The 21,609-nt window shown below is 36.1% G+C and overlaps 1 protein-coding gene across 1 annotated transcript in view; it reads right to left on the reverse strand.

Annotated features, from left to right (window-relative positions):
• Positions 1-21,609, reverse strand: part of CSN3 (COP9 signalosome subunit 3) — a 218,263-nt gene that overhangs the window by 188,815 nt on the left and 7,839 nt on the right. The window contains exons 2-4 of the mRNA XM_090407666.1: positions 14,764-14,893; positions 14,525-14,637; positions 10,302-10,351 (exon numbers count right to left, since the gene is read on the reverse strand). Coding sequence (XP_090263792.1) covers positions 10,302-10,351; positions 14,525-14,637; positions 14,764-14,893 — 293 coding nt within the window. The remainder of the gene's footprint in view (positions 1-10,301; positions 10,352-14,524; positions 14,638-14,763; positions 14,894-21,609) is intronic.

A 21,609-nucleotide genomic window follows, 5' to 3' on the forward strand; every position in this document is an offset into this window, starting at 1 on the left:
ATCCTTTATGCCTAAAAGATTTCATAAAGAATAATCAAGTTTTAGGTCAGTTAACACCTACATATAACATTTCAAAGCTGGCTTCATGTTAATCTTATAACAATGCAGTAATGTAACAAGTGAAAACTAATATCTGTTTCATTGAACAAAAATGACTTTTATAAAGCAGTGAATGATAAATTAAACTGCATTTTTTAAAAAAATTTATACAATTATTTTATACATTAAAACCTATCAATAATACAAAACCAGATGTTTATGTTTTGTTGATGCCCACAGATTAAAAATTAATGAAATAGAAATAATTTGGAATCCTGATTCAAGCGAAGATGCTAAATGATATATTAGTGTAATTTGCAATATACAAGTAGTAGTAACAGATCATGACCTGTGTGTGTGTGTGTGTGTGTAAACACACACATACAAGATACTAAACTTGCTTCGTATGAAGCAAGTATTTAATCAATAACTCAGAAAATCTTTATGTTATAAAAATAATCCATGATTTATTTAGATTGTTTTATATTTGCTCTTTTTTTTTATTACTTTTTCTGTTCTGCTGATTTAATCATAATAAAAAGTATTTCAGAAATACTGCAGTTATATTTTTTTCTTTAGAGAATACTAACTTTTATTATTCCAAGAAAATTAATAAATTTAATTAGTTACCACATGCAATTCACTTGTTTTGTTTAAGAGTTTTGATGTAAACGAATTTATGCAATGTGCTGTCTGTGAGATGTATACCTTGCGAAGAGCGGTGGGAGTTCGGTTAGAAAGTGATAGTGGAGTTAATATGTGCAGAAAGTGTAAAGAGAATGAGGATTTCAAGCGTGTTTCGTGTGGCGAGAGTGATATCGTTAACGATAGTCAGAATGTAGAAAATGGCGATGTGCTAGAGAATTGCGTGGTAGTGCCAGATAGGTGTGAGAGTGTCGTTGAAAGTGTAAATGAAGGTAGAAATACGGAACGAATGGATGATTTGATTGATAATGAAAATGGTGAGATAAATGCGAGTAGTGAAATTGCCCGTTTGAACGGTGCGATACACAGAACTAAAAGGCAACTGGAAGGTGTGGAAAAATGTGTGCTGAACGTACCGACAAATAACCGGCGAAAGTCTGTGACGGCAAATAATAGAATGTTCGTAAACGTCAATAAAATGAAGGAGCGAGTGCTGTATGGGGATTTGCTATTAAGAGGTGTAATAGTTGAGAGTTTAACTATTACACCTCTTAGAGAGTCGTACCAGCAGGGTGCGAACATAAAGGACGTCAGCGAATCTATTCGACTGCAAAAACAGAGGGTGAAAGAGATGATAATTGTGGCAGGAACAAATGATTTGAAAGAGGACAAAATGGAAATGATAGAGGATGTGAGGGAATTATTTGAGGTAGCAAAAGAGAAAAGTGAGAGAGTTAGGATGGTGAGTATCTTACCGCGGTATGACAGCGAAGTGTTTAGAAGGAGGGCCATAATTGCCAATGAATTTATGCGTTGGTTATGCATGGAGAGTGGTGTGGAATTTGTGGATGTGTGGAATGAGTTCGATGGGCGAAAGGACTTATATAAGATGGATGGGTTACATTTGAATGGAGATGGTGTACGGAAACTTGAAAAAGTGTTGATGAATGATGTGGAATTGGATGTACAGACTCAGGGAAACTAGATTTATTAAGAGGGGGGGAGTAGATATGAAGACTTTAGGGAGGCAGTTGAGTGTATGAATGAGTATATTATGCCCGAGCGAGTACGAAGGGCAACAAATCAGAATGGGATAGTTAGTATACGGCATCAAAGTAGGGATGGGACAAATGGGCTTCTGCAATTCATGTGCACTAATGCCAGGAGTATTAGGAACAAGAAGGAAGAGTTTTTGGCCATGGTTGGCACTTCCAGGCCACAGGTTGTTGGTATTAGTGAAACATGGCTGACAGAAGATGATTAAGCTAGTGGGATTGAATGCAACGGGTATAGCGTGTTCAGGAGTGACAGGGTGAATAAAATGGGGGAGGGAGTGTTATTGATGATAGCTGATGAGCTGCAGCCAAGGAGTAGAGAAGTTGAACTGCAGGATAGAGAAAAGAGCACATTTGAGGCTGTTCAGTGTGAGATAGAATCTAGCAGAACAAAATATACAATTGGGTGCTGCTATAGACCAGGTGATGGAATAGATGGTGGGGATAGTATGTATAGGCAAATAGAAGAAATGAGTGGAAGGAGGGTAATTATTATTATGGGTGATTTCAATTATGGTAACATTGACTGGAAAGAGGAGAGGGCACATGGGAGGAAGGAACTGGATTTTATGCGGTTATTAAGGGACAACTATCTATGGCAACATGTAGTGGAAAATACCAGGGGGCGGAGAGTGCTGGACCTTGTAATTGCAACTGAGAATGTGGCTGTAACGAATATGACCATGTTGCCACCAATTGGTGAGAGTGATCATAAGGTCATGACTTGGGAGGTGGCTAAAGGAGTGGAATTTACAATTAAGACGGGGTACATGTAGAATTACCGGGCTGGTAAGTATGACAAGCTTAGGTGTGTGCTTGGCTCAGTGCCATGGCATGTAAAACTGCAAGGGCTGGATGTTGATAGTGCATGCGAGGTGGTTAAGAACTGTTTGCAGGAGGCAATGGTTGACTGTATACCAAGAGTCCGAATAATAAATCAAGTAGGGGTTAAATGGATGAATAACACTATTAAGCTTGAGCTGCAAAAAAAGAAACAATTGTGGAGGGAATTTAAGGAGAAAGGTGACCATCAGGCGCAGGAACAGTATAAAGCTCAGGCCAGGATGGTAACAAGGGTGGTAAGAAAAGCAAAAGCAGATTACGAAAGAAAATTGGCCATGCAGGCTAAAGAGAATCCCAAACAGTTTTTTTAATATGTTGCAAGAAAAAGGAAAAATGCTCATAATAGAATGATCTTAAAAAATGCTGAGGGTAGGGAGGTAACTGAATCAGTCGATATTGTGGAATTACTGAGCGAGCACTTTGCAAGAGTATATCATCCAAGTGGTGACTTTGCAGGAATGGAAGAACCAACAGCTTATTCTGGAATTGTGATGAATGAAGTAGAGGTAACTAGTCTATTACAGAACCTCAATGTCAATACATCTGTGGGATTGGATGGTATACCAGCTCGTGTCGTACGTGAAGCGGCTAAAGAATTGTCAGTGCCCTTGACCATTTTGTTTAATTTGAGCCTTGGGTCTGGGTCAGTCCCAAGGGAGTGGAAAGAGGGGAAAATAGTTCCGCTGTACAAAGGTGATTCCAAGGCTACTGTTGAAAATTACCAGCCAATCAGCATAACAGGAATCATTATCAAGGTCTTAGAGAAAATAGTCAAGAGGAAAATACGAGATTGGATAGAAGAAAATGGGATACTGTATCGGAGACAGCATGGTTTTGTGAAGGGTAGGTCATGCCTCAGTAACTTGCTCACGTATTATAACACAGTGACGGCTGAACTGGATAAGGGTAATGGGTTTACAGTGATTCTACTGGACCTTGCTAAGGCCTTTGACAGGATACTAATGGAATTCTAATCAGTAAATTGCAGCATATGGGGATGGACATAGGGTTGGTGAGATGGATAGGAGGGTGGTTGAAGGAGAGATATCAGAGAGGTTTACTCAGGAGTAGAGTCCACAAGACGGCCTGTGACTAGTGGTGTGCCACAAGGATCTGTTCTTGGACCACTGCTGTTTAATTTGTTCATTAATGATATAGGAAAGGATCTGAGAGGAACAGTTCATTTGTTTGCAGATGAAGTCTTGTACTACAGTATAAAAGTTGCCTTTACACCAGTGCAAAAAGTCTCCATGATGATACAGCCTAATGGAGACTTACCATCAAACAGCCTCATTCTCTGTTTTGAAGAGACCAAGAGTCCACAATATTTTCTTCCATGTGGTATCTGTCCAATGTAGCAGATACCACATGGAAGAAAATGTTGTGGACTCTTGGTCTCTTCAAAACAGAGAATGAGGCTGTTTGATGGTAAGTCTCCATTAGGGGCTGTATCATCATGGAGACTTTTTGCACTGGTGTAAAGGCAACTTTTATACTGTAGTACAAGACTTATCAGTGACTTTTTTTTTTTATCATCATCAATTTCCTGCCATGTACCCTCAAGGGATGTAAAGGATATGATATTTTCACTATATAATTTAAGGAAATTACAACGTACTAGGATATACATTAAAATAAATTTTAATATATTTCAATATTTCGGCAACGTCACGTTGCCATTTTCAAGAACTTAAGTACAAGACACATGCACACAGGCACAACAAAACAGTAAGTGAGGAAGAAGCACGAAGCTATTATTTCTCCTAAAGTCCTGATGGTGCCCTCTAGCGGGCAATGTTGGTATTCTTGGGCGAATGGGCTGAAGGTCTTCTGATGTAGGTTTCCCAAATTTGAGGAAGTCTCATGCAGCCAAATTTGTTGAGGTTTGGATCATTTCTTAGGGCTGAAGCTGATTCCATGAAAAGCCTTTCATATCTGTATTCGCTATGGTGTATTATCCTGGCTTTCTTCCACCGTATTCTATGGCAGGTATTCAGTGCATGGTCAGCAAGACCAGAGTGGCTGTATTGGTGGAAATGGATGTAGTCCTTGTGTTCTGAAATTCTGATATTTGCTGTCCTGCCTGTTTGGCCAGGTAGGTCTGGGGGGGGGTCTATAGTAGAGCGGATAAGGGATGCCAATTTTTTATATGGTCTGTAAAAAGAAGTTATGTTTTTTTAGGATTTTTGTGATTTTTTCTGCTAGAGGGTATCATCAGGACTTTAGGAGAAATAATAGCTTCCTACTTCTTCCTCACTTACTGTTTTGTTGTGTCTGCGTGCACGTGTCTTGTACTTAAGTTCTTGAAAATGGCAACATGATGTTGCCGAAATATTGAAATATATTAAAATTTATTTTAATGTATATCCTAGTATGTTGTAATTTCCTTAAATTATATAGTGAAAATGCATAACCAACGTCTAAGCCTTTCCACGAGAAAGAAGGATATGATAGTACTACATGCAAAATTTACATCATTACTAACTTCCTATCTACAATTTTCCTCCAAATCAGTCTCTTACTTGTCAAGATTCCAACATTATCAGATCTTATATTTCTATTGTCTAAGGCACTTTGTACCGTATCAATCTACCTATATCTTGGTCTTCCTCTGAGTCGTTTTCCTGCCAACCTGGCAGAGAACACGTGTTTTGCTAATCTTTCCTCGTCCATTCTCTTTAAGTGACCATACCACTTGAGATCAGCTCTGCTAATGCATCCCTGGATGCGTTATTCCTGGATTTTTTTTATTTTTATTATAAGGCAAATAAATTGCACATTTGCAGTTTTCTTGCTCCTGTATATTTTCTAGAATATGTAAAGGCCTTTGTAAGATGCTATTGATGACTTTAAGATTGTAGGCTATTCTTTAGAAGTACCTCCCTGAAATAAGGCATTTCCTGTGGAATGCCTTATTTCAGGGATAATATGCTATGTTGTCCAACTCAGTGTAACAAAAACCAAGGCCCTATTATAAACCAACTTTGGTCAGCATACATTAAGACCCACAAAGTTGTGAATTAGGCTACGACAGATTATACAATGTTATGCAACAGAAGAGTCAGATGTCTAACAGCTCGACATGATGTTCATCAAAGTTTATGTTTATTCACTTTATTTCAAGTTTGTTTACTTTATTAATAGAAGTTTTTTTTTTCAAATTTATAATTTAACTCTGATCTGAAGAAGTATGAGATAAGGAATACGAAACTAGTTGACTGAACATTGTCTTCTTCATAACTAGCATCAGGAAACCTCAATTCAGATACCTCACATTGTACCAAGAACAGCTTAGGTTATAGCTCATCAGGTCTTTCACCAGAAAAAGTCCTAAACAGCATGAATACAATAAATCTTCTGGTACTGATGGTATTCCCCCAATTATGTTCCAGAATACATCATCATCAAATTCCTGACATGTACCCTCAAGAGATGTACAGGATATGATAGTACTACAAGAAAAATTTACGTCATTACTAACTTCCTATCTACAATTTTCCTCCAAATCAGTCTGTTACTTGTCAAGACTCCAATATTATCATTAGTATATCTTATATTTCTATCATCTAAGGCACACTGTACCGTATCAATCCACCTATATCTTCGGTCTTCCTCTGGGTCGTTTTCCTGCAACCTGGCAGAGAACACTTGTTTTGCTAATCTTTCCTTGCCCATTCTGTTTAAGTGACCATACCACCTGAAATTACCTCTGCTAATGCATTCCTGGATGATGACAATGTCAAGTTCTTTCCTAATATCCTCATTTTTAATATGATATTGCCATTGATGCCATCTGTTCATGCCTCTAATCTTTCCCAGGACTCTCATATCTGCGGTCTCTGGTCTTTGGTCAGGTGTTTTACTTCTGATCCAGCTCTCAGATCCGTAAGTTAAAACTGGTTTGAACACTGTCTTGTATACAGCTAATTTAGTGTTCCGACTAATTTCTCTCTTATTCCATATGAATTTATTCAATTGACTTCCTACCATACCAGCTTTGTTGATTCTGTTGATTAGGTTGTCTATTTCCTTATTTAATTTACCATCTTCAGCAAAAATCATGCCTAAGTAGCTGTAATGTTTTACTTGTTCCACAGGTTCCCCGTTCACAACACAGTTGACATTTTCAACAATTCTACCTATTTTCATTGTCTTGTATGTATTCCAGACTGTATGCCTGTTGAGTGTTTTGTACCAATGTGCTCTCTGCTTGTTTCATTTAGCAATTTTTCAAAGTAATTACTCCATACTTCAAGGATATCTTTTTCTCCTGTTTTCATGTCACCTTTATCATCTCTAACTCCTTTTAAAGCACTCTTTCTTCCATTTCTAAGCTTCAACAACCTCCAGAATATCTTACCACCTTCTTGATATTTATTTTCTATGTTCTTGCCAAAGTCCTCCCATGACTTTTGTTTAGCTAGTTTTACACAGCGTTTCGCTTTCTTACATTTGTCTCTATATTCTCTAAGAGCAAAAGCTGACTTATTTGACAGGAACTTTTGGTATGCTTTCTTCTTTTCCTTCACCTCTTTAACTTTCTGTGTCCATCAGGGAGTTCTGATTTTTCTATCCTTGAGACTACCTCACCACGTGCATCTCTGGTTAATCAATCAGGGTTTTCTTCAAGGCTTGCCACTGAATCTCCAAGATTTGGTTCTTGTTCTCAAACTCTTTCATTTTTTATTCAATAATCTTTGTGTATTTTAGTCTACAGTTCACATCTGAGAGCTGCTCAACTTTTATTCGCTTTAAAACTTTCTTACATGTTATTCTTTTCAATATGAAATTCAATTTTATCCTGCTCAACACTAAATAGTGATCACTTCCAATTTCAAATCCTCTGTACACTCTGGTGTCCTGCACCAAGGAGAAAACACCCCTATCAACAATAACATAATCAATGGGACTTTTCTTATTCCTTGCCTCTTCTCTCCATGTGAATTTATGCACATTTTTATGTTGGAACATGGTGTTAGTAATAACCAGTCCATGTCCTGAGCAGAAATCCAACAGGTATTTGCCATTATTATTAGCTTTGCTCTTTTCTCCAAGTTTTCCCAAAATATTTTTGTATGTCTGACAATCATTTCCTACTCTGCTATTCAGATCCCCAACAATGACCAACTTTTCCTTTTTCATTGTGTCAGTTGCTTTTTCTAAAGCATCAAAAAATTCCTCCACTTCTACCTTAGTAGAACCTTCTGTGGGATCATAGGCACAAATAAGTCTCATTGTCCAGTTCCCCATTCTCATATTTGCCCACATCACTCTACTTGAGACTGCCTGCCATTCATGAAGATTAGCCTCGTATTTAGTGTTGAATAATATGGCTACTCCTTCTTTTCCTTGATTCATTGCCTGAATATAACATTTTGTATTATTGCTCAGAAAGATCTCACCAGTTTTTGTCTTTTTTGTTTCAGTCACCCCTATTATGTCGATCTGGTACTTATCTAATTCCTCAGCTAGCTCCGTTTCTTTGCCATTCAGGCTTCTTATGTTGATAGTACCGATCTTTAACTCTGGTGATGTTGCATTGGGGTGTGTTTTCAGATTTGTTCCAGTAGCTGACTTTTTGCTGTTGGTCCTGGTTCCCTGGCGAAAACAACGGGGGCCTTGTTTAACCAAGCGACGCCCGAGCCGGCATGAAATTTTGTCATATTGTACCATCATTTTTTATTTTGGTTTAACCAATAAGAATACAATTTGGTCTGCTAAATCCCAAATTGCCAGCCCATCCTTGTTCGTTCAGTATCCAGGTAGATAACCAACAGGGTGCACCACGAGAAGGTGAGGATTGGACATTAGGTCAGAGGCCCTGGTCGGTTCTCCGCCTTCCTTTAAAGGCTATGTGGAGGTCTCCTCTCAGTTATATGGTTTTTATCCTTAAGTACCCCCTCCAGAATACATATCCACCCTATACTGTCTTTACAGCTCTTGTAGCTTAGATATCTAGCAACTGTCTTATAGCACTGAAGTAAACTTACTTATATTTAGTCAATGCTATAAAAAAGAGAAAAGGTCAGCAATCAAATCCTCATCCTCATCTGAGCTCTATCTAAAATAATGGAGAAAGTCATCTACAATAATTTTACACCACCTAAAGGTCAAACCAATTAATTAGTGACCACTTATATTGCTCTCTTTCTCTACTATTGATCCACAGCAGATCACCTAGCTACCATCACCTTCCTTTGGATACAAGCAATGGAGGGTTTGGAGAAACTCATGTAGCAAATGTACATTTCCAGGACATCTGACCAGGTTTGCTCTTCAAACTACCATTTTATATTTTGGCTGACTTCCTGTAATTAACCAAAGAGGAAACTGGGATTTCCTCTCTGGTTATTCACTATATATGAAGATGAATGCCTTCCTCTATTTAGATTTCTTCATCAAAGACATAATCCATAAAAATGAGGTAAAAGTACATAATCCAGTACTGTAAACTTACGCTCTTCCTCCTATATGTCAATGACCTCAAATTCTATATGGTCTTGCAAAACATACTATCACTTCTGAACACAAGGTCTGGAAAAAGAGATAAGTCCTACATAAAAGCAGCTTATGTATAGAGTGATTATACAGAGAGGCAAAGTATTGCTATATCATCCTGAACTCAATGGATATAAAGGATTAAGGATATCATTGCCCACAAAGTGACTATACTATCATATACTATGTGAAATAATATTCCACAACACTGCCTATTACTTTTTTTTTTTTCCTGGCATTATGGCTTTAGTATATTTTTCCTGACATATTTGGCTTTAATTTAACTGCTGCATGTTAATTCACATTTTTACCCTCAACATTAGATTATTACATTATTTTTACGTTTGTTTGTGTCTGTATTCCAGTTTATTCAATTCAATGTCAATTCATACCAAGCACATGCAACTGATATTTCGATGCTAATTTTATAATGAACAATTTAATCACACACGCTACCCATTCTTTAATCTTTTCATTTAATATGTGTGTGTCTACACAGTGTATATACTACAAAGAAATTGCACTTTTGTTTATTAGAAACTGACGTCACACACATATATATACCGCAAAGAAAAAGAATTTGAGGTAAATTGAAAATATTCATTCAGTTCTAATAAAAGAATTTCAGTAATACTTCAGAGAAAGTATTATACTGGAAAACTAACACTATAATAGTCAGAGGAGGAAAGAATAGAAATTAGGATGATCAAGCCAATGAGTGTTACAATGTCAGACACTGTCAATGTCAGCTTAGAATTAATTAAAGTGGAAGATGTGTTTCATGAATCAGAAAAACTTATCAGATTGCAAGCTGAATTGCCTACAGAGGAAGTGACATTCTTAGTACAGCTGATGAAGATGATGATGATGAAAAAAGTCAAGAGTGATGAGAAGACAGATGAAATCATCAGATCATCAGGAATTCTAGTTGGTTCTTGTAATATGAATAAGATCTTTGCTGATATCAAAGGTTACAGCACCTCTTCCAACTAAATTAATAGAAGTCAACTAAGACTCATGTACACTGGTGTCATATAAGAAAATAACTTCAGTGATGGGATGAATGGAAATTTTACACTCTTTATTTAAACGAGGTATAAATCAGTCTTTGGGAGTCAGGATTTTGCCAAAATCTGTTGAATCCTGGTAGTCAATATTAACATTTTTAAAAAAAAATTATATTATATTTATAACAGACATTTTGCAGCAAACCAAACATACCTGTTGCCTTTCCACTAAGCTCTGAGTGAATAAATGGCAGAGTTCTGCAACTGAAATAATTAAAATATGTTTCATGAAACTAGATCAAAATTAAATTAGCATGATACAAAATATAACAACTAGTAAGACAGAATTTAAGCAGGAACCATAATATTAGTAATAAATTATTTATAATGACATTTCATTAGCTGATATCATTAGAGCACTAAAACAAATATCAAACTACTAAAAATAATTATAAAAGCATGCAAATTGGAGTGGATGATATCAAACAGCAAGAATATTACCTAAAGGTAAATATCATATTAAATAATTATTCTTGATTTTGTTTCAGATAACCATTCCTGTATTGCTAAAATAAGGAATAAAAGAAAACTTCACAAGACTGTTTAAAAAATTAAAATGGTGAAGAAACAAGGTCATTTGTTTTGACAGAATCACATGGTTAGCCAAGTCAGATTTATCATGCCAAAGAAATCAAATATAATCCACATGTACCTTTCTCGTTTCAGCAGCAAAGTCCAGTTTGTCTGTGACAATTCAGACTGTGAGAATAAGAACATTGAAAAAACACTGGAGAAACCATGAATGAATTTAATATTTAAGCAGTTTTTCTTCTAAAATTAGATAAAACATAGATCACATCTGATTTCAACACAGGAAGTCTGGCATAGCCGATCATTTTCTCTATAGACCAGCGATCCAATGGAAATAAATGACAGTACTTCATAGTGATTTTTTCAAATTTGAGAGATTGCTTTTTTGTTTTTTTAAAAAAAGATCTTGTAAAGCATACCTTCATTGCTAGTTAGAGAGATAGCTGATTATATCTTCCTCTACAAGCCATGTGATCCAGTTTAAAATAAATGAGAGCATTTCATAGTAATTCTTTCCAATATGAGAGAATATTTCCATACCCACACCACAGCAAATTCCAGTTTCAAATCCCATCTTGGGCATGGATGTTTGAGAACATCTTTTTTAAGTGATAAATGAATTCTGTCACTTGGTGTGAAACTGCCAACCTGCTTATCAGATGCCTAAAATAGCTTGAAAAAATGTTCCATGTGTGGTCTTCAAAACAGAGTTTCTGGATTGTTTAATCCCAAGCAACTCATGGTCCTAATACTAATGTATTATAGACTTACAATTCAGATTCTCATTAAAAATGAATCCTCCCTTCTACGTGTTAGGCCTACTGGCCTGTTAGAGAGCTATCTTAAGCCCTTCTAAGTTGTACCCATCCCAAGGATAAGATGACTAGCCCTATGCCTCCCGGTATATTCTATGGCTATAGCTGTGTGTTCACGTGGCCAGTTTGCCTGCTTGCGGGAGGAAAAACTCCAGATAAACTGGGGAGAAAAACCCTGCTGTCCATGCCCAAGTCCGGCTAACTTGGCTATAACTGAGAAAGATCCTTAAGCTCCTCACCGAACCCAGGTTCGATTCCCAGGACACTCCTTTCCCTGGCATAGCCACTAGGCTAACCACGCAGACTAAAAATGAATCCTAATATAAATAATTCTATGAATATTTCAAGTATTTTTTTTTAATATCTTAACCACACATGAAAGGTCACAAGACCTATAACAGATCAGTGCTATATGTGGGCAAGAGGACAAGAAGAAAGCAGGAATCTATTTTTATTTTATTTTTTTACTTTTTTTTTTTGAACTGAAGGCTATATTCTTTGGGGAAGGCAGAGTGGGAGGGAGGCAGAGAAGTTGGTTTGATGAGGCTTAAGATGGACTGTAAAAAAGGTATTGTTAGCAACATCCATGAAAGCTTCTGTAGAAGAGGCACAAGATGGAAACTGAATGCCTAGGGAGAGAGAAGGATCATTAATTAACCAAATTGCCCTCTTCTGGATGGCAACTCTTAGAGAGAATTTTGGTGCATAACCCCAATATCTGAGCAATATTCCATAGATTAGGTAGATTTGGGACTTGAAATGAGGGGTTCTATGTCTAGTAGATCTAGCCAGCTGGCCAGACCTAACCTATCAGACTTATGGGGAAGAATATAATTTAGATGGTATTTTAAATGAATGTAAGCAGACCAACCAGTCTGCCTATAATAATAAAGGTCACATCAGTTCTTAATAAGATAGGAAAGTGGAGAATATTTATCTTTTGGAGAGGCTGTCAATGAATTTAATTTCTGGCAGAAAGAAACTTCAAGGTTTTGAATAAAGTACATTTGCTCTATGAAAGAAAAAGCTAAGCTATTTTTGGAAGTGGAGTAGACCCTTTTTTTAATGACTAGGCTTAACCATTTCAATTTAATAAAGTTAATAAACGTTAAAGATACCAAGCTATTCTAAATATAAATAAACCTGGTTTTAATCCATTTCCCAAGTTAGCAAACAGACAAATAAGTCAAGTTTGCGCCTGCAAGTAGGGGTGACCCCGTACATAGTGCAAGTCTAGGCAACTCATGGTAAAGGTGGAATAAGTTCTGATCACTATTCTTAATATTTACCTTTAATGCAAAGCATATCTCCTGGAGGAGATGTATGATGCTATGTATTAAAGGCAAGGGGCCACTACCCGGTTTCGACCTTTATTGAGGTCTCGTCAGTGAGAGCCAGGCTTAGAAATACTAAGATTTAAGTAATACAGCACTTATAAGTATTTTACCAAAACAAGTTACCATCTTACTTAACTGTAATAACTATAATATACGTTAAAGATACCAAACCAGGTTTATTTATATTTAAAATAGCTTGGTATCTTTAATGTATATTATACCCAAGGTAAAAAACTTTCTATAAGGTTAATAAAGAACGAAGAATAAAAAAAACTTATTACATACACAGAAAGCCAGCAAAAATAGGGTTGTTACATTAAAATGTGCTCAGATGAGTAAAGCAGAAAACTGTGAGCCAGTCACACAGCTTTTTTTTCTTTTTTTAAAGTCTAAAGATGGTGCCCTGGTGTTGCACCATCTTTAGACTTGAACTACGTTCAGGTGCAAACTTAACTGTTTGCTTACTTGGGTTTAGGAGTTTATAAAATTACTTGGTAACCCTAATATATACATTATTCCCAAGGTAAAAAAAAAACTTATTTACATATATATATATGGTTACCAAGTAATTTTAAAAACTTGGTTATTTTACTCCTAATCCCAAGTAAGCAAACAGTTAAGTTTGCACCTGAACGTAGTTAAAGTCTAAAGGTGGTGCAACACCAGGGCAATTCATTGTAAAGGTGGGTAAAGCTATGATCACTATTCTTAGTATTTTCCATAATGTAAAGCACATCTCTCTAAGAGATGTATATTGCAATACATTATGGGTGGGGTCACTACCCAGACCGGTTTCAAGCTTTTTTGAGGTCTCCTCAGTGAGTAGCTAGACCCTAAATACTAAGGTTTTAGTAATACAGAGCCTTATCAACTTTACCTATACAAGTTGCTACAAGGTGCTTTTATTTTGAATAAGAATCTCTGGAGGAGATATAGCTGTAAATAAGTTTTTTTTACCTTGGGAATAATGTATATTAGAGTTACCAAGTAATTTTATAAACTTTGTTATTTTACTCCTAATCCCAAGTAAACAAACAATTAAGTTTGCGCCTGAACGTAAGGTGTTGCACCACCTTTAGGCTTGAACTACATTCAGGCGCAAACTTAACTGTTTGCTTACTTGGGATTAGGAGTAAAATAACCAAGTTTATAAAATTACTTGGTAACCCTAATATACATTATTCCCAAGGTAAAAAAACTTATTTATATATATATATATATATATATATATATATATATAGAACATAGAGAACATTATAAAAATATAGAACATTATAAGAATAATAATAATAATCAGCAATCATCTTAGGATAATATGAGGCCAGAAGTAATGAAATCTAATTTTAAAAATAGTGATTTCTAGAATATACAAAAAATTGTTTATCATAATTTCACCCACAGAAGATGCAATAAACATCTGAATACAATAATTATGCTGTTCTTCGGCAAATTGGCTTTGGCTAAGAGAAGCTTTTGGAAACCAGTCAAGACCTTTCCTATACAATATAAATTTATACAAAGGGGATATAAAAGAAACAATTCAGCCTAAAAGAACCTTGCAATATACACACTGAGACAGTACTTTAATTTTATGCTAATCTCAATAGTATGGAATCATTCTGTATTGTGAGCTGACAGAATAACATTATCAGTAATGACTATGAAAAATTTGTAGAAATATTCTGGTTCCTTACATGAATCTGGTGCAAATCGGGCTTGTTCTCCATTACAACCTGTAATGAATTCTTGCACTTGAGCATAAAGGATTTCATAATCAGGAATGCTTGGCAAATTAAATTTTACACATCTGGGGAGAAAAAATATAATTTTTAAATGTAATGAATAAAGATAATCTAAAACAAAAGAACACGTACTTTAATAAATGTATTTTTAAACTGTTTTTATCACATAACTTAAAAAACTACATAATTACAAAATTGCAAGAACTCCAATGGAATGCTCCTGGAGATCAAGGGTAGCCAACACATCATCCAGATGTGCTGCATTTTTCATTAAAACTTCTGTGCTTTTGTTAATGAAATCACACAGCTGCTCAAAGTTACCTGAAATAAAAACATTCGTGTGATTAAAAATGACATGCACAATATCTGTAAAACACTCTAAAAATCTAAAAAACTTGAGTTTTAAAAAAATAATCTAAAATATCACATGAATGGTTTTTAATAAGCAATTTCTTTATACATCTTTAGCAGCTAAACTTACAATCATATTTTTTCTCTGTGCATAAATAAATGACATTTCACAATGAATTTTACAGTTTTTTTTTTTTTACTCTACTGTAATCTACTAAGCAATTTTTCAATTATTCTTTAGAATGAAAAAAAAATTCAAAAATATTACAGAAAATACAGAAAGCCAAGTAGTGTTTAAGGAACATAGAAAGACAAGTAAATAGGCAGCAAGTCTTCTGAATTGATGGATTCAGAAGAGTCATCACGAGATAACTATATTGACACACTAACCATTATTCACATGATACCTCTCCTTAAACTCATTCATAGACCCATTCACCACCCTTCAAGAAAAAAAACCCAGTCTCAACACCCTTGTTAACCATGCTCTTACACAATTTTCGAGGGTAACCCGTTGTTCTTACCCTTCCTATACTGTACCGAAAAGGCATATGCTTCTATCATATCTGCTCTCTCATGCCTATCAGCTACTTTTGAAACCTACAGACTGTCAATCTATTCTCATAGGAAGCATTCTACAGACAAGCCACAATCTTTGTCACTCACCTCTGAATCTTCTCCACCACTTCTACATCACCAATGAATCCACATGACCAGATCTGTGTGCAGCAGTCTAGATGTGGCCTTATTGATGCCTTATAAAGTGGAACAATAACGTCTCTATCCCTGTAAATTATATATTTAGTTTAATCCTTTATCCAAGTGTAAGCAAACAAAGTTTGTGCCTGAAGTATCTTCAGGACTGGGGCAAGAAGGTCAAAAAAGCTCAATAAAGGTCAAAACCAGTCTGGGTAGTGACCCTTTCCATAATGCATAGTATTATACATGTCCGCAAGGAGATGTGCTTTGCATTATGGGATACCAAGGCAAGTGATGAGAAGTCAGTCCACCTTTGCCACGCATTGCCCCAGTCCTGAAGATACTTCAGGCACAAACTTTGTTTGCTTACACTTGGATAAAGGATTAAACTAAATATATAATTTATAGTCTAACCAAGTGAAAAAACTTCCAACTTCTCTATCCATGCTTGTCAGTGTGTTCTTCAACAACCATGTAATTTGATGTGCTGTTTTGGCCACCTTCACAATATGCTCTTTAAACTTCAATTCTTTATCCATAATCATCCCCAAGACCCCTGCCTGGTCTTTTGCAACACTTAGGTCTAAAAAAAAAAATGGAACTCTGTGCAAAGGGGATGATAAGACACCAAGATTTTCTACAAGGATTAACATGGATTCTGTCATGGGCAAGTTGTGTTTTAACCATTTATTTACATATTACAACAGGATGAGAAATGTATTGGAAAGTGAGATGGTGATGAGGGGAAGCATATACAGCAGTATATCTACATTTGCATAGGCCTATGACAGATTGCACATGACAAAGTTGGTATTTAAATTTGAAAAGATGGAGATGAATAACAGATTAGTGACTTCAATAGGAAATTGCTGTCGAATGTTAACAGCAAACTATGCAGATACTTGGAGAACTCTTCAGGGAGTAGTATCCCAGAAGAGGAAAGTCATTAATAGTGAGTACTGAAGGGGTCAGTTTTAGAGCCATTTCTGTTTAACTTATATATTAATGATAGCGAAAGAAGTTTAAAAATGGGCACGCAGTTATCTGTAAATTCTGCAAATTCGGGAAGTGCTACTAGAAGAAATGTGAATGTTATGGCTCTCCAGAAGGATTTGAAAAGACTGTATGTGGGTACTGTATGAATGATACTGTCATTTCCATGTTGCAAAGTATAATGATTTAAAATATGGAAGGCAAGGATAGGATGCTTTTGTATTTAGTTGGCTGTGACGTATTTAAGGAGATGGAGAAGATTAGAGACCTAGCGGTGATGGTAGACAAGGATCTGAAATTTAGGAGCCAAACTCATTCATAATAATGATGAGGACAGTGACATGTAGAAATTAAAAGGTTATAGTTTCACTAGCCTTGATCAGCCCATATATGGACTACTGCATAAATCTGGTCACTAGGTGTTGGAGGAAATAAGTTTTGCAAAAAAGTCCAGCAAAGAATGTTTAAGGTGGTGTCAGGTTTCTGGAATGTTGGATATGACAGACTGAAGAATTCCATCTGAAGAGTCCAGTGAATAGAAAGAAAATGGTTGATATGACTGAGGCATGTAAGTTGGATAAGTATCTGGATCAGATCAATGTAGAAGGAATTTTCATACAGAAGGAGATGGAAAAGAACAAGCCAATCCTGAGTTATATAACATGTGAGCAAGAAAGTCAGTTTTTTTGCTTACAGATTTGCAGGAGAGTGGAATGTATTGCTTGAGCATATGCAAATTGTAAAAACAGTAAACAAGTTTAAAGTACAATTTGATAAGCATTTTATTTGATGGTAAGGACCTCCCACAATGAGTCTTTTGACTCTATGGAAGTATGGTGATAATAATACATGGATCCACTTCTTAGTTACATTCATCAAATTCCAGTTACATACTCTAAATACCAGTCAAGCTATTAAAATATGGCAAGCAATCACTATTAATCAAAATTCATGAGTGTTTGTCAGAGGTATGGGAAACTGAGTCTATGCCTACTGAATGGGATACTGCTATTATCTTCCCTATCCATAAGGAAAATGACAAATCTCTGTACCAAAATTATAGAGGAATATCACTGTTAGCAGTGACTTACAAAATATTTGCAAGGATACTGGCAGCTAGATTGCAACCTTTTATAGAAGAAATGCTGGGTGACTATCATTGTGGCTTTAGATATGGTAGATCAACAATAGGCCAGATTTTTACAGTATGAACTATAATGAAAAAATGCTACAAGTTTAATATTAATCTGCGCCATTTGTTTGTGGACTTTAAACAAACCTATGTAACATTAATAGAGATAAGCTATTTAAAATCGAGGAATTCCAAATTCCAGCCAAATTGATAACATTAGTTAAAATGAAACTCAGAAATATCATATGTAGAGTACAAATACAGGGTGAACTCACACCAGAGCTCAGGATAATCAAAGGATTATGACAAGGAGACCAACTATCAACAATGCTTTTCAACCTATGCCCTGAAAGGGTAATATGAAATGTAATCATAAACAGAGGTGGAACTATTATGAATAGAAGTCTACAACTTTTGGCTTTTGCAGATGATGTGGACTGTATTGGAAGGACTGAGAGAAGTCTCAGAGAAGGTTATAGACAAATGAGGGAGGAGGCAAAGAAAATGGGACTGCAAACAAATTAAACTGAAACAAAATACTTAATTATTGCCAGAGATAAATAAAAATTTGGAAACAACCATGTAGATGATGTAGATCATCTGTAGATGAAGAAACTTTTAAACTAGTACAGCAGTTCACATATTTGGGTTCAGTAATAACAGAAAGTAATGATGTGTCAGTTGAAATTACTTACAGAATAGCTGCAGCAAATAGAGCTTATTATAGTATTCAACTACTATTAAAATCTAATTTGATTTCAATAAAAAGTAAAATCCAGCTATACAAAGTAATCTTCAAACCTGTACTTTTGTACAGCCGTGAAACATGGACAATGATCTGGAGAGATCAAATATGATTTTAAGGTATTAAGAAAGTTCTTTGGCCCAATTAATGAGAATGGACTTTGGAGAGTGAGGAACAACAAAGAAATAATGAAGTGGATGTTATTACTGAAATAAAGGCACAAAGACTGAGATGGCTAGGACATGTTAAGCGAATAAGAGATAACAGAGCTGTAAAAATGGTCTTCATATTTGGACTGGGTGGATCTAAACTCAGAGGACGACCAAAAAGGAGATGGCTTGATGATATGGAGGATGATTTAAAGAAAATGGAAGTCTACCCTGAAACAGGCCCAGGTCCTAAATGGACTGTAATGCCCAGGAGAAGTGGTAGTAGTAGCATCTCTCAACTTCCAGTCATTAAATTTCTTTAATAATAATAATGTGTGTGTGCATGCATGCATGTGTGTGTGGACATTCCCAAACTGTCCAGGAATGAGAGGGAAGAGAAGTAAAATGAAATGTTATGACCAACAGCCTTTGTAAAAAAACTTAGTTGGCAGAGTGAAACAAGAATTGAAAGTGGAATGAGAAATAGATCTTTCTATATCTATGATCAAGTGTAAATGCATGAACTAGAAAAATGAAAACAACAATCTGAGAAAATAGAAGGGTTGTTTATTTTTATCTTTTTAAAAAGTTATAACACATGTTTAAGAAAAGATAACCTACTGATGTCTGATCAACTGGGGGGGCGGTTGTAGCCATGACAATGTGATGAAAATTGATCCAAACATAAGTAACAGATAGAATGATGGAGGAGGAAAAACAAATTAACTAAGGATTTAAAGTCAGTGACAAATCATTTATTATTATTATACAGGTATCTTCATGGAGTCAGAAGACTGCACAGTGGGAGATCCATTTATTCACACAACACCGATCATACTTCTCCTTAAACTGTCACTGATGAACCACCTCTGGCAACCCATTCCACCCATTCACTATCCTCCATGCAAAAAACCTAGTCCAAACACCCTTGCTAACCACACTCTTATACAACTTCCACTGGTGACCCCCTTGTTCTCTCCCTTCTTGCCATGTACTGAAAAGTCTTCAATGTCAATACTATACAACTCCTTTTAATAACTTATATGCTTCTATCATGTCTCCTCTTTTCGTCTATCAGCTAATTTTTGAAGCCTACAGACCATCAATCTATTCTCATAGGAAGCATTCCACAGACCTCCCACAATCCTTGCCACTCACCTCTGGATCCTCTCTATAACTTCATCACCATGGAATCCCTGAATCCAGGTTTGTGTGCAATAATCCACATGTGGCCTTATTACAGTCTTATATAGGGAAAATAACCTCTTCATCCCAGTTTGTTAGTGTGTTCTTCAACAACCACATAATCTGATGTGGTTACCTTCTCAATATGTCCTCTAAACTTCAACTTCCTGTTGAAGCCAGGGACTTGGGTGTGATTGTGGAATTACACCTAAGTCTCTATCTTCATCAGTTTACTGCAATTCAGTTCCATCGATACAGCACACAACTTCTGATCTCTTCCTAAAGTGCACCTTATACTTGACCACATTGAACTGGCAGCCATTTACTTTGCCCATAATGCTAGTCTATTTAAGTCTTCCAGAATCTCTGCATCACCCTTATTTACCATTGCACTTCCCAGTTTAGCATTGTCAGCAAATAACTGGATATTTCATGTCAAATCATTTCGTATATCATTGATATATAAATTAAACAACAGATGACTAAGTATTGAGCCCTGTGGTACACCACTGGTCACTTGCCTTCTCCTGGACTCAACTCCATAAACCACTCTCTTGATATCTATCCATCAGCCACTCTCTAATCCAAATCACCAGATTCATATCCACTACTTTCTAAAATTCATCCTTCCATTGTCATTCTACTTTAACTTGCCACATAGCAAAAGAACTTGTTACAGTTTCTTTTGGCTTCATCAGCTAGCTTTTTCTCTTAATTAACTTTGGACTTCCTTCTTGCCTGCACCTCATACTGCTCATGGGCATGCTGATCAACTTTTTCTTTATAATCCCTTCACAACCTTTTCTTTATATGCAACTCCTGCTTAATGAAGCTATTCATCCGTCTAACTCCTATCTGATTTTATCCTTCTAAACTCTAGGTATAAATTCAGATACTGCTTTCAAAAAACAATGCACAAACAACATCTCCCCCTCTAAATTCTTATGCCATTGTTCTAATGAAAGCTGTCTACTCAGCTTGTCATAATCACCTGCTTTGTAATTCCACATATATCCCTTCTTAACAGAAAATTCTACATGTCTGGCAATCTCCCAGAGTCAAGGCTACATGATCATTTTCTCCAAGTGGAGGCAGTGTAGCTATATTGATTGGTGTTCTCCAATGCAATGATCATATCTAACACCCTTGAACCTCATCTTCCCTTGATTATATGTTGTCTCAGGTACTTATCTCTCAGTGGCTGTATAAATTCCATTTCCTTCCCTGCCTGTGACCATTCTTACTCCCAATTTATGTCCCTATAGTTGAAATTCCCCATAATAATTACTTGGCCTATACTCATCATGCTAATTTGTGAGTGCAAGTCATTTCTATTCTCCTGTATACCCTCTGGATTATAGCAGCAACCAATTACATATTTAGTTCTGTTAGCCTCCATTTCACACTAGATAGCCACTAACACCTATAACTTTTGGTCAAGTTGTGATAACCAATGCCAAAAACTCCTCAACCTTATTTTGAATACTTCTGGCATTAGTACACAAACTACAATACCTCCTTCATCCCACAACTTCCCTTATACCATGTGTTACTTAGCCAACTAAAGTTAACTTGGAGTGCTATATTGCATCATGTGATTATTCTACAACTTATTAACCTTACCTTCAGGTTGCCTGGACTCTCACTCAACTGCATCCTCCTTAAAATTTCTAGTTTCCCTGACTTTGTACTTCTGAACTCTCACTGCACCAACTGGTCACTTGCCTTTTCACTGAACAACACTTTTTCAAGACTCCTGACACCAAAATCCATTTAGATGCAA

Source organism: Typopeltis vanoorti, chromosome 17 (genome assembly GCF_054136105.1).
Source record: "Typopeltis vanoorti isolate ZY-2024b chromosome 17, IOZ_Tvanoo_1.0, whole genome shotgun sequence".
NCBI classification, from domain to species: domain Eukaryota; kingdom Metazoa; phylum Arthropoda; class Arachnida; order Uropygi; family Thelyphonidae; genus Typopeltis; species Typopeltis vanoorti.